Source organism: Engystomops pustulosus, chromosome 6, assembly GCF_040894005.1.
Source record: "Engystomops pustulosus chromosome 6, aEngPut4.maternal, whole genome shotgun sequence".
Classification (NCBI taxonomy): Eukaryota; Metazoa; Chordata; class Amphibia; order Anura; family Leptodactylidae; genus Engystomops; species Engystomops pustulosus.
Window position 1 is genome coordinate 27,679,448 of NC_092416.1, and position 17,663 is coordinate 27,697,110.

A 17,663-nucleotide genomic window follows, 5' to 3' on the forward strand; every position below is an offset into this window, starting at 1 on the left:
ATAATAGTCTGAAAGTCACCTTCTACATATGGTGCTAGTATCAGCTTCTGGGGAATGGAGGATGCTTCCATTCTTCCTGCTTTCAATCTATATGGGAAAAGGTCCTTCAGAGTCTAAAATTTGGTGAGTGGTTTGAGTGGCCATGGGCCCCTTGAAGGCTTGGCTCTCCGGCTACTGCACAAACCTCCTGTATTATAATCCACTTCCGCTCCAATTAATGGCCCCTACATGGCACTATGGAGGCATGTTCAATCAGATAGATTCCCTTTAAGGTGAGAGGACTGGTTGTAGTGATGGGCACAGAATACACCCATCCTCCCTAGGTCCGGGTAGGCACATATGTTGTCCGATGCAGCACTAATCCTCCGTGGCTCGGCTGATTTCCCGCCTGCCGTCTCCTTCTGGGCTCCATTAATAGAATTTAAATCTCTTTGTATTCTTCTCTTCCTCCATCACTCAAAGGTCAGATTACTCCAAAACCTTCTCCCTGTAAGTGCTTTTATTTTAATGTCAAACTTGAATAATTTCTTTGCGTCTTAAAAGGACGAAATGACGAGAAGTTTCATCAGTGAAAAAACAACGAGATGAAAGGAAGAAGATGATCACCGGAGACGGAGCAGAGAAGACTGTGGTCCACGTAGTATTCACATGGAGGGAGTTCTACTCTGGCTTTTCTCACTTCCTCCGAATTTTAGAGCATTTTATCAATTTTTTTTGACTCTCGATTCCGATTGTTGGACATTTTAAGGGTAAGAATGCTTCTTATTCACAGATTTACATATTCCTTGAGTGTTTTTGGTAACTTAAAGAGAACCAGGTTTTACCACAATAAACTTCTAGCCCCTTGAGGTAGGTTATGTAGGTCCTTTCTAGAATTCCCTCCTTTTTTATAAATCTTCCCAAAATTCAGGCAAATATGGCTCCTCTAACCTCACTATTACATGAGATGAGTCAAGTTTAGTGGTTTTTAGGGGGATATGCATTCGAGACACCCTTATCTTCTGTTATATAGCACCTGGAAACATGCTTTCTGTGTCAAATTAAAGATAAGGATCTCATCTTTCAGAGAACATAAGGCTTACGGCTTTGAGAGCTACAGAACCAGAGATGATGGAATCTAAAAGATGAGAGGGAAAAGAGTTTGTGCACAGTATAACATCCTGTGAAGATGGACTGAAGAAAAGCTGGAGCAGGGGAGGTACATTGTCTATATTCCCAACTCCACTTCCCTGGCCCGCCAGGGCTTTCTAGGAGTCACATGACCCAGGCTCGGACTGGCAATTAACCCAGTGTGCCATGAGAAATATGTTAATCCTTAAGTAGCCATATCATCTCCACAGGGCTACCGCTAAGGTCTGTTATGATGGTTTACATGCAGAGCTATAACTATACATATTTTTTTGATAAGTCTCATCTTCATCATTTTCAACCAGCGTAATATTCAGAAGTGAGAGGGATGACCAAGTAAAGTACATTTCACACCAGGATACCGATAATGGATGTGGACTGGTAAAGTTTATCTGCCAGGACTGTGTCATAGTCCCAGACCGGCCCTGACAGAACCAATCAGCTTGATACAATAAGATGAGGGTCGGCTACACGACCCAGGCTATTGCCGGATTAGCGTTTGAACAGCCAAACCGGCAAACTGTCTCCCCTTGCTACTAGCCAAGGCCATGATCGACCGCCGATCCCACAATCATCCGGGTTGTGTGGCCGGACCTGAACCGAAACTACCTGTCGGCTCATCTCTAATAATAAGTGACCATCCAGCCCCTCTCCCACACTCCTGTATAATGGAGACCCGGCACCACCGGTGTGGATTGTCCGCCTGCGTAGCAGCGCCACGTGACTCTCTTCGTAGCCTCATGTTTCGAGCTTGTTTGCTGGAAGCAAAATCAAGAGGAGACGTTCCCTCTAAGTTTCCCTCGGAGACGTCTTCAGCTTCTTGCATGTTACGAGAACAAATTTTCCTTGAACAAAAAATGTCGGTACAGGAAAAAAAAGATAAATATTCATCCGCAATCTGGGCTGCGTGTTAAACACAAGGAGGCGAGCGGCTCACCATGAATAAATGATGCCGCTGCAAAATAAAGTCTGTTTGCTTGTTAAAATGAGTTTGGTGGATCTGACCCCTAGTTGACACCAGAAAATGATGCGGTTCCCCGAGGCCGCTACACAGGTACCGGATACAATACATTATACATTCTGGAGCCGTAGCGTGAATACTAACATGGCTGCCTGGTTACATTGTTACACGAGGAGGCGGCTTCCATAAATAGCAGGCGTAACGACCGAGCTGATAACACACAATATGTCACCTCATCAGCGACTGCAAACGCAGCGTTCACACAACGCAAGGAGGAAGATTCTGGATCCTTAGGATGAAGTATCGTTATAAAAGTAGAACTGGGCGGCCACATCGCTAGGTGATCACATCAAACGCTTTACTGCCGATGCTGCAAATAATCCATGTATCCATACTCCGCGCCGCGCTGCCCCGCGCTGCAGATATAGGTCACCTCTACAGAGAATGTGATGGATACATTTGCTGTGGATTTCTTCTGTACTGATCCTTAGTTACATCATGTTGTACAGATCACTTCTGCTCATTTCCTATTAGCTCTCAGGTGCTAGGACCTTAGTTCTACCTTGGACTTATTGTTTCACCCCCAGATCTGATCCAACCATGAATTGTGACCCCTTTGATTATGGGCTCCTGGGTCTTGGGATCACCAGTTTGACTACAAGTCCACAACCTGCTCGCCATTGTAGACAGAATATCATTCTTCTTGTGAAGTGCAAGTATATCCCCTGTCCTGGCAGCATTTACACTCCTACTCATCAAGCTTCAACCTCCCCTCCAGTAAGGTGCAGATTCGGTGTTTCCATATTGTCACTGCACCCTGCTCTGACATAGTATTAAACTGTATTGGCATCCTGAGGTTGTCAATGCGATTGCTCCTCTTTGTGACACAAAGCAATTGCATGGATTGCATTATGAATAAATCTACCCCTGCCTCCAGTGCTGTTCAAGATATATTCACTCTAGTGATGGGTCGTTCGCGAACGAGTCGGCACAAAGAGCCGGCTCATTTGCGTGAGTGACCTGAGCCGGCTCACCAAATCGTGGTTAAAATCGGGTTTAAAGTGGAGTGGTGTGTGGGGGGAATGGCTGGCCTGTGGCTCCCTATTATATATTTAAGAGCCGGAAGAGCCAGCTCTTCTGAGTGAGCGGAGCCTAATGAGCCAGCTCACTCAGAAGAGTTGGAATTCCCATCACTAATTTACCGATAGTCATATCTGTTATCTTTCTTAAAAACCTCTAGGAGGGACTCTCTAAAAAGGGAAGTCCAGCATCCATACCTCAAAAAAAACTTGGAAAAGTGTTGTTGCCAACCCCCAGGATATCGTGGTGCCATATCCAGATCACATTGTTGACAAGGATGCTCATAATCTGCTTTTCAGTTCTCTCCCTGCCTCCTGCTTGTAAGAGCTGATGGGAAGAAACTCCTCACACGCAGGAGGTAGGTAGAAGCTGAATTACATAGGATACACGGAGATTCTGCAGAAGCATGATGGGAAATATAGTCTGGATATAAGATATGATGAATTAGTGATACAACCAGAAGTGCTATCAGTAGGCACCGGCCCGTTGTGCCATGTATGGTACCACCATTACCAGTAACCCTGACTTTACCTGGTCCATGCATTTAGGACTGGACGAATGATTAGCTGATACATAATATCCCGATTCCGTTGATGTCACCCAAAAGTATCTTTTTATTTTATAATTTTTATTTTTCATTATTACTAAATTCTCACCACCAGACCTTTCTTTGTGTCCCTTATCAGGCCGGTGTCATCGATGCGAGAGAGCGTCCACCACTGAGTTCTGTATTTAATCCAATGGCCGCCATCTTTGTTTTTCCGAAAGTTGAGCTAAAAACCAAAACTTCATCCAAATCTCTGCTTCCCATTTCTTCCGATTCCAATGTCAATGTACTGCGCTTCTCTATGAAGTTACACGTCCGGACGGTTCTGACCGCCGCCATAAAGAACAACAGTTCAACATCGAGGAGGAAAAGGTTTTGTGTTTTTGTGGGGGGTTTTTTTTTTTTGTTTTTTTTTTTAAAGGTTTTGATAATTTTTTTTTTTTAATTTATCAGCTCAAGGAAGCTAAAACACAGACAGAAACCAACAAGACGGGAGCTAGTATAGAAAATAAAACTGATTGACGTCAGTGTGATTGATGCTTTGTGGAGTCCTTATTTTTTTGAGAGGGGGGGGGGGGAGTTGGGTGGGAGGCCATTTCTCACGTGAGCTCCAGGATCACTGTCAAAAGTATGAGCACCAAAATAAATCTTGGGTGGCTGTACATGGAGACAGAACCTGCGGGAACAAAGGGAAAGATGTTAGTGCTAAAAACAGATAGTACTGAGAAAAACTGATACGAAGGTAATAGAGGGAGAACAGGACGGGAGTTATGGGGTCAGGGGTCCATGGTTTTTTTCAGTGAAGTTTACCATCATGATAAACCAGGGACACTTACTCACTGATCCAGGCACCGCGACTGTGGTAATCTTCTTATATTTGTTATCCATAGCCTCCTTCTAAAATCAACTTTTAAAATTATGCTAATAAGGGCTGTTACAGCTTCCCACCTCTCCCCTCAGCACTCCCTTCTCCTTCCCTCTTCCTGGTGGAATCAACCAGTGCGGGAGGGGAAATGCTCCTGCACAGTGTAACAGCCTGTGAAGCTACAGCACAGAAAGGTTTTGGTAACGCCTCCAAGAGCCCGTAAGCATCATTTTAAAAGTTGATTTTAGAAGGAAGGAGGCCACTGATAACAAATATAAGAAGATTACCACAGTCACGGTGCCTGGATCTAGGAGTAAGTTTCCCTGGTTTATCAGGATCAGTTTTGATGGTTGATTTTTTTTAAAGGTGACATTTAACTCAACTGAGTGGAGTGTTAAAGGGGTATTGCAAGACCAATGTTTCGGATAGGTCATTAATATCCAATTTTCGAGTGTCTGTTTGTAGTTCAGTACTCTTAATGTAGATGAGACTGTGCTGCAATACCAAGCATAGCCACTATGTGATGTGTGGCGCTGTGCTTGGTTTGCAATAGTTAGAAGATGGTGCTTATCTGGATGCTACAGACTCGGTGGGGGTGTCAAGTGTAAGACCCCCACTAATCTGATTTCTCTGTTATATCTCAGGATGACCGCTCTGTTTTAGCACTGGCTCTGGTCCAGCGGTAGTCATGTGACATGCCACTACATCCAATCATTGGCCTCATCAGTAACCGCTACATAGATGTCACTGGCCTCAGAGGGACCTCCAGTGAATCATGCTGGATTACAGCAAGTTTGTCTATGAGTTGAACATCCCCTTTAAGAAAGGGGTACGTGATTGGTCATAGAAAGTTGATCCTGTGATGATGTCATCACTGAGTTTGGCGCCTTCCATCCCCCATCACCATGGGATATAAATGTAGACGAGATTCTCGTCTTTTCTGAGTCCAGGTGCGATGGAACAATCCCTCCTCCAGCACATAATGAAGTCCTCACAAATTATCTCACTGTCAGGAAGATTTTAATGGCTGTAATTTTCCAAAAGTTTTTTCAGAAACAGAATTAAGAAGAAAATTGCCAGAGAGATGAGAATTATACAGCGAGGATGTGAATGCAGAGGAGCTCCAGAGATGTGGAGAAGGCTGGAGGCGACACACTGTAACGGAGCTGCAGCACATAGAGGAAGCTGGAATGGCTCCAGTGTGAGCACATTCATGATCCCAATTTGTAGGTTGCTAGGGTAGCCCGGCAAGGCCATGGCTAAACAATGACACAGGGACGTGTATAGGTTTGTGTGTGGTGGTAGTAGCAGCAGGACTGTGAAATATGGATGTATATTCCAGGATTATAACTTCCCCCTGAACAAGTAGCAGGCTTATGGTTGTGTTACAGCAGAAGCAAGGTGCTGTGGAGCAGTTCAGTGCAGAGAGCTAAGGGCACAGCAGTGTGAGGACGCACTCACGGTGCACTTGGAGAATCTACAATGCTGGAATATAAATCCATATTTCACAGTCCTGCTGCTACAAACTACATACACAAAGGTATGATTAGACAAGATCTTCAAGAAAATTTCCTAACATTGTCTGCAGCTCTGCAGGATCACATGTGCTGACAGGTTCCCTTACCCACATCTCTACTCATTGGGTACCAACACAGTCTACTATGGCTCCTCCTTTATCTGACTACTACATCTCCTCCTGTCATGTGACTACTACAGCTCCTCCAGTCATGTGAGTTCTACAGCTCCTCCTGTCATGTGACTACTTCAGCTCCTTCTGTCATGTGACTACTACACCTCCTCCTGTCATGTGACTACTACATCTCCTCCTGTCACCTGACTACTACACCTCCTCCTGTCACCTGACTACTACACCTCCTCCTGTCATGTGACTACTACATCTCCTCCTGTCACCTGACTACTACAACTCCTCCTGTCATCTGACTACTACAGCTCCTCCAGTCATGTGACTTCTACAGCTCCTCCTGTCATGTGACTACTACAGCTCCTCCTGTCATGTGACTACTACACCTCCTCCTGTCATGTGATTACTACAGCTCCTCCTGTCATGTGACTACTACACCTCCTCCTGTCATGTGATTACTACAGCTCCTCCTGTCATGTGACTACTACAGCTCCTCCTGTCATGTGACTACTACAGCTCCTCTTGTCATCTTACTACTACAGCTCCTCCTGTCGTCTTACTACTACATCTCCTCCTGTCATCTTACTTCTACAGCTCCTCCTGTCATGTGACTTCTACAGCTCCTCCTGTCATGTGACTACTACACCTCCTCCTGTCATGTGACTACTACACCTCCTCCTGTCATGTGACTACTACACCTCCTCCTGTCATGTGACTTCTACAGCTCCTCCTGTCATGTGACTACTACATCTCCTCCTGTCATCTGACTACTACATCTCCTCCTGTCATCTGACTACTACAGCTCCTCCTGTCATGTGACTACTACACCTCCTCCTGTCATGTGACTACTACACCTCCTCCTGTCATGTGACTACTACAGCTCCTCCTGTCATGTGACTACTACACCTCCTCCTGTCATGTGATTACTACAGCTCCTCCTGTCATGTGACTACTACATCTCCTCCTGTCATCTGACTACTACAGCTCCTCCTGTCATGTGACTACTACAGCTCCTCCTGTCATGTGACTTCTACAGCTCCTCCTGTCATGTGACTTCTACAGCTCCTCCTGTCATGTGACTACTACACCTCCTCCTGTCATGTGACTACTACACCTCCTCCTGTCATGTGACTACTACACCTCCTCCTGTCATGTGACTTCTACAGCTCCTCCTGTCATGTGACTACTACATCTCCTCCTGTCATCTGACTACTACATCTCCTCCTGTCATCTGACTACTACAGCTCCTCCTGTCATGTGACTACTACACCTCCTCCTGTCATGTGACTACTACACCTCCTCCTGTCATGTGACTACTACAGCTCCTCCTGTCATGTGACTACTACACCTCCTCCTGTCATGTGATTACTACAGCTCCTCCTGTCATGTGACTACTACATCTCCTCCTGTCATCTGACTACTACAGCTCCTCCTGTCATGTGACTACTACAGCTCCTCCTGTCATCTTACTACTACAGCTCCTCCTGTCATGTGAATACTACAGCTCTTCCTGTCATCTTACTACTACAGCTCCTCCTGTCATCTTACTACTACATCTCCTCCATTCATCTGACTACTACAGCTCCTCCAGTCATGTGACTTCTACAGCTTCTCCTGTCATGTGACTACTACATCTCCTCCAATCATCTGACTACTACATCTCCTCCAATCATCTGACTACTACAACTCCTCCTGTCATGTGACTACTACATCTCCTCCTGTCATCTTACTACTACATCTCCTCCAGTCATGTGACTACTACATCTCCTCCTGTCATCTTACTACTACAACTCCTCCTGTCATGTGACTACTACATCTCCTCCTGTCATCTTACTACTACATCTCCTCCTGTCATCTTACTACTACATCTCCTCCTGTCATCTTACTACTACAACTCCTCCTGTCATGTGACTACTACATCTCCTCCTGTCATCTTACTACTACATCTCCTCCAAACATCTGACTACTACAGCTCATTCTGTCATGTGACCAGTGGGTTCTACAAGGTGAGGTACATCATGCACATATCATACACAGCACCCCTGCATCCCTACATTATACCATCATGCAGCATGCCTACATAAGAGTGACACATGGAGGAGCAGGGTCAGGTGTTAGTATGAAGGAAGGAGAGTGCTGGGAGGAGAGGAGACCTGGGGTGGTTTTATGTAGAGGGATAAGAAGTCTGAGGTTACACAGAGGAGGGGAAAGAGGTTTGTGCTGGGTTCTGACCCTAAATCGTAATTTGTTACAATGTTTCAGTGCAGGTAAACTCCTAATATGCGAGTGAGATCTCGGTTACATGTATACAGTCAGTAATTGCTGCAGTGTAACATCTGGTTCTCTCCCTCCTCGGCCTCGCACCGGACTCGGAGCCATATATTGCGGATATTAAGTGCGCTGCCGCCTGTTGATATCATCTCCTCTGTCCTGCATTTGCTACTTAATTTTTGCTTTTATCTTCTGAACAGTTTATCTTTAGGAGCCGCCATCTATTTGTTGCTCCTGTTGCTAATGGAGACAGTCGCTAATTTATTTCTGAGGGAAAAATAAAAAAACCCTCCAAAGCTGCGGGATGGAAGCGGTGGAGATCTATTCTAGTCTCGTTTGCCGATAGACTTTCTGGTCTGAACTCACCGTTTGAATCCTCTGTTCCCCTCGGAATATTGGGATTTTCTGTGAGGAAACAGATAATTTGTTAGAGATGTTTACAATGTGCACTGTGCCCTCCACGAATACAATGTATCACTAATACTACAGATGGATGGTCATACTCTCACCTATAGGGTCCTCATGGTGTGTGATGAACGGGGCCCCTCTCTACAGAGTCCAGTATAGTTACAGGGGTCCCCTTTATGTTGACCGTAACAGATCCTGGTACCTCTGGAGTATAAATGTGGACCAAATTCTACTAACTTTCAGGAGAACCTCTCAGCTCTGCATTAGTAATTACAAGGTCTGAGGTATCATTGTGTGATTACTCAGTAATTCCTCCTGAATATTTATCCATAAATTGGTTGTTATACTTTCCCTTCTCAAATGGGTGAGTCCCTACACCATCAGACTCTTGGTACAGGTATAAGCTATGGCGATTCTAATCATAAAGGAATAAAAGTTGTGATATTCAGCTTCGGGGAACCTGGAGTCTTGACCCAAGACATCTTCTCCTCATGATGGAACATCCCAGGTCTCCTTCCTCCAAGTATCACCTGGCTCCCTGGAAGAAGAGTCTCTCCACTCTGTAGGACCAGTAAGATGTGTAGCTAGGACTGCTATCATTTCATACACTACATTTCTTGGTGGTTTGGTGCAGATCATCTTAGAAGACTCCCCCATTCTCAGTATCATGTTCTGCTGAACTTACCAAATACTATTAACCGTGTGTGTGTGTCTGTAGAGCCCATCGGGTTCTGAGCTGTGCAGCGGTACATGGTGCCGTTCAGTTCTGCCGGGACTCTCTCCAGGACCAGTTCTTTGCCGTCGTGCTCAGAGCTGCCGTCTAGAAGTCGCCCTCCGACCCTCGTCCATGTAAAGAGGGGCTCCGGGAACACTTCATTCTGTAACGGGCAATAGAGAGGGTTAATGCTATTAGGAAGGTGGCCTTATGGCAAAATGTCCAAGTCTAGTCCAACAATCATGTTCTGTCAGTGTAGGGGGAGATAAGTATCTCAGGGGGAAACAAAATCCCCCGTATAGTAGGGACAGTGATGTGCACCATGTGGGACAAGCCTCCGGTCACCTATGGTTTACCTTCTGCATGGAGAATCTATAACAGCTGCCTATATGAGTGGCCAGCACGGGGCAGGGGATGACATTAGAATTGAGATCCTCTGGTCCACGGAGGCCAATCATTGAATTAATTGGGTCCCATGACCCCCTGCAACTTCGGGTGTAGGACTGGAAACCAGGAACCGAAGCAGGGTGAGTATGAGTTTTTATTTTTTTTCTAACCCCCGACCCAAACCAATAAACCCCTTGTTTCACTATTCAGAATGGACCCATGTATTAGAAAACCACCAGACTTTAAGGGGATTTCCAAGTATACAGGAATATAGAAAACCCTTTTAAGTCTTGTGGCCATCTAATATATGGATCCATTCCATATGGCAAAGAAAGGAGTTTATTGCTTTCAGCTTAAACCATTTTGGCATCCATAGGACATCAGTGCCCCCCACCCCCCTTCCCCTTGTGGTCTCTGGGTCCCCCCAGTAATTACTTTGGCAGGTTTATGGGTAAATCTGCCTTCCCACACAACCAGCATTCACCATCATTACCTGAAATCCTTGCACTGTCATCCGGACTGTGTCCCCCACCCGGGCTCTCAAGGGAGTCATGGATATTTTAGGACCTCTCGGAGCGGCTGTAAAGACAGGAAAGAAGGGAAAGTCTTATTACCCAGAGACTTCTCCGACACCTCTGCAGGACAGAGCGCGGCCGCAATCTCCGGCCTCTCCTGATAATATCTGCGCAATGAAGCCACAAAGCAATAAGAATCAATTGTGCACAACCTCTGGCTATTATATTATTATTAGAGACGCCCGGCGCCTGTGTTTGCCATTTGTTCCACTTTGGTGTCTCCTCTTATTATTTAGTCCGTATCCGGATGTTGTTCTTGTTGTGCGGGGACATCATTAAAGTGCGCCCTGTAATATGCAAATCACAGAGCGGACAGGGTAGGTGAACCCCCGCCTTCTTGACAATTCTGCTTTCAGGAGACTGGATTTCTCGGATAATTGGTCCCAATTAAGTGTTTGGTTATCAGGACACCATCAAGGTCATGACTTTGACTGACTCCCTGGTGCTAACATACAAGATACACCCAGGAATTAGAAATGTCTCTAAATAAAGATACCTGCTTCCACTGCGCCCCTCACAGGAGAAATGGGACTACATTTAGTGAACTGAATGAAAGATAACTGGCTCCAGCAGGAGGCTCTCCCCTCCGCAGGTTTGTCTCTTTCAATATTATGTTACAATGAGCAGAGAAGAGTCTTAGTTTGCCCTAGATGTGTCAAGTTTAGAGGCTGATGGGAGAGTGTCTCTGCATATGTCCTTATCTTTGGTTCTGTACTACCTAGAAACATGCTGCTAGTGTCATGTTAGAGATAACTGTATCATCTTTCAGAAGAGAAAGTTCTGTAAGCTACAGAATCGGAGATACAAACAGACATAGGGGGTCATTTACTAAGGGCCCGATTCGCGTTTTCCCGATGTGTTACCCGAATATTTCCGATTTGCGCTGATTGTACCTGAATTGCCCCGGGATTTTGGCGCACGCGATCGGATTGTGGCGCATCGGCGCCGGCATGCATGCAACGGAAATCGGGGGGCGTGGCCGAACGAAAACCCGACGAAAATTGTGTCGCGAAAATTTCACTCACCTTCATCCAGGATAGGCCGGTGTATTTCGAGGCATTCCAGCGGACTTCAGCACAGCAGCGCCACCTGGTGGACGGCGGAGGAACTACCATCATAAATCCCGGCCGGACCCGAATCCAGCGCAGAGAACGCGGCGCTGGATCGCGAATGGGCCGGGTAAGTAAATCTGCCCCATAGTTGTAAATGCGAGATGCAAATTAAGATCCAGTTCCCACTTATGTCTTAAACTGCTTGTATCGCCGAATCTGTAGATTACAGGACCACAAGCCTGTTGGGATCTGAAAGATAAGATTCTTATCTTTAATATGACACCAAAAGTTTTTGCTAGGTGTTAAGGAACAGAAGACAGGGGCATCTGAGGTGACTCACCTTTTGCAGCATCCAAACTTGGCTTATCTCAGGTAAAATATGACTTTTCTCTGCTAATTTTTACATGACTTTTTCTGGAGTTTTTTTTTTAGGTAAATGGGTAAGATGTCACATAAAGGAGGGGATTCTATAAAGGACATCTTATATCCTACCTGAGGGGGCTGGTACATGCTCAAAAACACATCAAGATCCACAGCAATGGAGGGTGATCTGAATCTGTCCCCTTGTATGTAGCCTCACATGTAGTTTACATAGAGTGTCTTATTCTATATAGAAGCTCCATGGCCATTGCCCTGAGTACCTATTGTCATGGTTTGGTGTGTTAGCCTTGTCACATGGGGCTGAGCTGTGTGCTGAGTGTAGAGCGCCCCGAGCACACTGCCGGCATCCAAAACTAATGTTATATTAATGTCAGCATCCTGCCATCTGTGTACCCAGACTCCTCATAAGGAGAAGGCCAAGATGTGGTGGCCTGGGGGTATCTCCTCCAGGTGATTCTTACAATACGGCTCCATTCACAAGCATCAGATATGTCATTTATAGAACACAAGTCCTGATAAATGATGTAAGAGAAGCCACATGTGTGAACAGGCTGGATACTACTACACCCATCGGGACATGACAGGAGGCAAAAGGGCAAAAATCACATCCCCCACTATACACAGGCTGCCCTGGAGCTACTACTGGATGATGATTGCCCCTTTAAGAGGTCAAGACCCTATCTTGTCTGAACCCTGCCTGTATAGCAGAAGACTTGTGACAATGTACATAATATAAGCCTCTTTTGTATTATAACTCTTGTCCATAAGACTCCAGTTTGATACATTGTAACAAGTGGGATTAGAGCTTCTGTTCAAACTCATTTACAGCAAGCAGAGATCTTGAAAATCTTGAGAAGGTGAATAGCAGTTGTCAGCAATAGTGGCAGCAACACTGTGAAACATTGATTTAAATACCAGAATTGTAGTGTGTCCTCACACTGCTGTGCTCTGGTCTCTCTGCAGCCAGTGTTCTGTATTATCCCTGGAGATCATACCATTCATTGTGGTGTTAGTGGCAGCAAGACTGTGAAAAATAGGTTTATATTCCAGGATTGTAACTGTATAGAGTTCTCAGCCCTCTGCATGACACTAGGTTCGTGGTTAGATAAAAATGTCATTCGGAACAGAGGGAATGGACTCTGCACTAGGGGCGTGTCCTCACACAGCTGTGCTCTTAGTTCTCTGCATTGAGCTGCTCCACAGGCCGACTACCTTACCCATAGTATTTATCAAAAAGCATGCCACAGCTTTTATGCAGAACAGAAGGGATAGGCTGTGGGGCAGCTCACTGAAGAGAGCTAAGAGCACAGCAGTGTGAGGACATCTCAGTGCAGTGGAATATAAATCCATTTTACACAATGATGTGACTAAGCATCTCTCCAGGACTCGGGCAGATCACTGTCAGGAGCTTTAGGGTGACAGACCTCATTATCGTTACCTGGGACTGAATGAGTCCAGCTAGATTTTTAGCATTTCCTTTGGTTCCTTTATCTCCCTCTCGCCCCTTTACGTGTTCGGGGTCCGGTGATGTTGAGGAAGCAGCGAGGGGCTAATAATGGATGGTGCTCGGTATAAGACTATAGGCTCCAGCCCGCTGCTACAGAAACATTTTCTCCTCCCGACTCCTGGGGGATCAAGAAGGCGACGCCGAGAAGAATAGAGTTTGACAGTGCAAGATCTTTGTGCTAAGCACTTTGGCTGACAAAATGAGGACAGGAGGACGGCTGTCCCCTGTGAGCGGCCGCCGATGCTGCTTATAATGACTAGGAACGCCAGATATCTTATAGAGAGAAATAACAGAATACTGGGACATGAAGATATCTAATCCCAAAACCACAGTAAAAATATTCTCTAAAATCCTGTAAAATCACAAGTCCTTAAAGGGAAGCTGTCATCAGATTTTCAACCCACAACACTTCCTTAAAGGGAACCCATCATCAAATTTTAAACCCACTACACTGCCAGCCCCTCAGGTAGGGGATGCAATGTCCTATCTATAATCCCCTCTTTTATGTGAAATCTCTGTAAAAAATCTTCTCCAAAGTCACGAGATATTGAGCAGAGAAGAGTCATGTATTGCCTGAGATGAGTCATTTTCAGAAGCTGCAAGGGAAGTGTCACTTAAGATTCCCCTATCTTCAGCATATAGTACCTCGAAACATAATTCTGGTGTCATATTAAAGAACCTCATCTTTCAGATTGCAGTAATTGGCTCTGCAGCTGGTATTTCAACTATGTCTATAACTGCCTGTATCTCTGGTTCTGTAGGTCAGAGAAGCAAAACCTTGATGTCATCTGAAAGATGAGATTCTTAACCTTAATATGACACCAGGATATTTCTAGGTGTTATAGAAAGATGATAGGGGAGTCTGAAGTGACCCTCCCTATGCAGCCTAAACTTGACTAATTTCATTCAAAATGTGATGCATCTCATAGCACAGAGGAATCATGAAGTGTCTGCTCGGCTAGTGCCCGCCCATACTGATGAATTTTAGTGACCAACCTAGAGAGTGATAGGAGCAAAGACATCAATAACACTGAGTAAAATTGCAAAGTAAGGGGTTACAAATGACAACTTTCTTTCATGGGCAAACCCCTTTAATGGGCTAAAAATCTGCCAGTCTGCCTTTTTAAGGGGTTCGTTCAGTCTGTATATATTGATAACTTGATATCGATAAGATAGATCCATGAATAACAAGATGACTCAACCTTCCTCACAGAGAAAGGATTCCTAAGAACAGCTCCGTTCTCTGTGTAGTGGCCACGCTATGTTACTGCAGTCCAGCTTCCAGTCATATGAATAGCGCTTAGGCGCAGTCACTACATAGAGAGTGGAGCAATGTGTCCACCTCTGTTTTCTAGGATCAGAATCAGCTTATCATAAGAGTATCAATTCCCGGACTCCCCCCCCCCCCTTCCACCATCTAATATTGAGAGCCTCATACAGTAGGAGAACATAACTGCACCCGGATTATGGGCCCCCATGGGGTAGGGGCCCGGTCGCTGCTACTCTGGGTTTATCATATTACTGTTATATAATTGGCGTAATGTATGAACAAGACTGAATTACGGCGCCATTATGCGATGTGCTGCGAGATATGCCGCCACCCAGACGTGTTCACAAACAGGATCTAATGCGCTGCCTGCAGAACGTTCCCGAGGAGCCGCCGCAGAGCTGGCAGATTAATAGAGGAAAAATGATGGCCGGGGATGAAAAATTGATATGTGTGATTTTAATGAGACTTCCAAGTAAGGACTGCGCTGTCTGTATTACCAGCCCATCGCGGTTCTAGCTCGGAGGCAGGCGCAGATGATTGCACCTCGCTGCTTCTCACTTAATGGACGGAGATTTTAATTTATATTCCTAAAGACAGCTTAATGGCGGAGGAGCTTCTCCGTCAACTTCAGAGGAAATCTTCTGACATTATAGCTGATGTGTAGATTCACCAGGGAGCGGCAGGGGCTCCGTCTACACCTGCAGTGCTAACAGTCTGGAGACCATCGGCTGATATAGCGACTAGAGGCGATCAATATACAGGGTTAGCCAAGTAACTTTTGCCTTTAGGCTACAATGTGTAAGGTAACTCAGGGGCTTAAAGGGGTTTTCTTTTGCCCCTAATGATGACCTATCCTACATCTATCCTGATTCGGTAGGACCACATCCAGATCTCACATTGATCAGCCTGCAGCCGAGGTCCTGGAGTACAGACGCTCTGAGCCTTGTATAGGAGCTGCAGTTCCCATGGCCAACCACAATGCATTGTATGGAGCCCTTAGCACCCAGCTCTGTCTAGGGTCCCATGAAAGAAGACTGTTGCAGGTCTCGTGGTTCAGATCCTCACCGTCAAAGGGGTGATACCATGCCAGGCACTTAATACCATGAACCGGGCGAGGAAGGTTCCCAAAAATGCTGCATATGAGTGGTGTGCTGGTGCTCCTGGTCGACCTATGCTCCAGTCACTTCTATGGGACAACCAGGATAGAACATGGACCCATAGGACACAGGACAACTATGTACACCTGGACTGAAGTCTATATAAGACTCTTCAGGATACCTCCCACAATGTGATTATTGGGGATCCCAGTGGTTGGAACACCAGTTATCAGACAAATAATTGAAGTGACGAGTCACTTGCCTCAGGCGGCACCACCTCAGCAAGAGTGGGGGCAGTATAAGGGGCACAGTAACCTGCTATAAAGTAGGACCTGACACCTAAAAATAATCTCTTCACACCTGATGTCAGCGTGGGTGTGAGACGCCGGAGAACCCACTTACAAAAAATAATAAGATGATGCATGATTTGTGGGTGGGGTGTTGTATAGCTCGCCCCTGGTAACAGAGAGTTTAGATTCATCTGCTGGTCTTACGGTAGGCAAAAGGTGAAAGGAGATGTATAAAGTTTGCAAATTATCCCCTATCCACAGGATCTGATTGGTGAAGTTCCGACTTCTACTGTAGACAATAAAATAGACCTCCAGCAATCTGGAGCACTGGGGTCCAGGTTTTACTATTGGTTGGATCAGGTTGACAATGTGTTCTGCTGCTCCATTCAGTACTTTGTGAGTGCTGAGCTCAGCATTTGAGTATCTCTAGCGCTCATATAGACAGTGAATGGGAGTGCCGCATATACCTGAGCACAGTGCTCTGCGATTGCCCATTAGTGTGAATAAGACACTGGCTTTCTGGATCGCTGGGGCTCCTGTTCTCGGGATCAGTGGGATTCCCGACAGACTGACCATCACCGATCAGATCATCTGGATAGGGGATATCATTCAATTTGGCAGAACCCCCATAAGATTAAGAGAAGAGCAATAATAGCGGAGCACTGCCTAAACTGATACATTGTAGCAAACTCTAAGAGTAGAGAACAGCAGACGTCTCCATGATGGATGTCTGAGAAGTGAGCACTGGACCTTCTGCGGAGACGCAATGGATCGGCTCCAGTTTTCGGCTTCTCCTTCTTGAACGTCCATTGGGAGTTTCTCTGCACATCTGGAGGCTGGAGATGAGATGACGGGAGCCGCTATGTGATAATAACAGACCCGTATGATTTATGTATCTATAGAGGGAAAACTTGAGAAGAGGCGACACTGAAGTTCTGCACGAGTTTTTGGTGCATTTGTCATAACTAATTCATAAAACCAACTTTGAAGCCAAAAGCCTCCTGACTACAGCGAGAGAGATTAATCCTCCGACAGAAGCGCAATATGTCAATGACAATCAGCCGAATCTTCCAAGAGGAGGGTTTCCAATTTTAGTGAGCAGATGGCAATAATTGACGGCATATTTTAAACTCAATGTACAGCAACATAATCATGGGGAATGGAAGACTTCAGACATGGAAAAGATAAGAAAAACACTTCTAGTGAGGAAAATGCAGAGAATTGTAACCCAAACTGCAGGCAAATACAGAGGGAAGACTTATATATAGTCACAGAAGGCATCACATCCAGCCTGGATCCTTCCACTACACATTATATTACCTGTCCTGTTACCTTCTCCAGTTATACCTGTATTATACTCCACAGCTGAAAGCACAATTCAGCAGAATAGTGAGTGCAGCTCTGGGGTATAATACTGGATGTAACTCAGGATCAGTACAGGATAAGTAATGTCATGTATGTATACAGTGACTGCACCAGCAGCAGAA

General features: G+C 45.5%; 1 protein-coding gene across 4 annotated transcripts in view; it reads right to left on the bottom strand.

Moving 5' to 3' along the window:
* Positions 1 to 4,084: 4,084 nt before the first annotated feature.
* Positions 4,085 to 17,663, bottom strand: part of IGSF21 (immunoglobin superfamily member 21) — a 430,456-nt gene continuing 416,877 nt past the window's right edge. For 3 of the 4 annotated variants that reach the window (XM_072155256.1, XM_072155255.1, XM_072155254.1), the window contains exons 7-10: positions 10,498 to 10,583; positions 9,588 to 9,780; positions 8,861 to 8,899; positions 4,085 to 4,392 (exon numbers count right to left, since the gene is read on the bottom strand). In XM_072155256.1, the coding sequence (XP_072011357.1) occupies positions 4,316 to 4,392; positions 8,861 to 8,899; positions 9,588 to 9,780; positions 10,498 to 10,583 (395 nt within the window). In that variant the 3' untranslated portion in view covers positions 4,085 to 4,315. The remainder of the gene's footprint in view (positions 4,393 to 8,860; positions 8,900 to 9,587; positions 9,781 to 10,497; positions 10,584 to 17,663) is intronic. The other variant, XM_072155257.1, reaches the window with a different exon arrangement.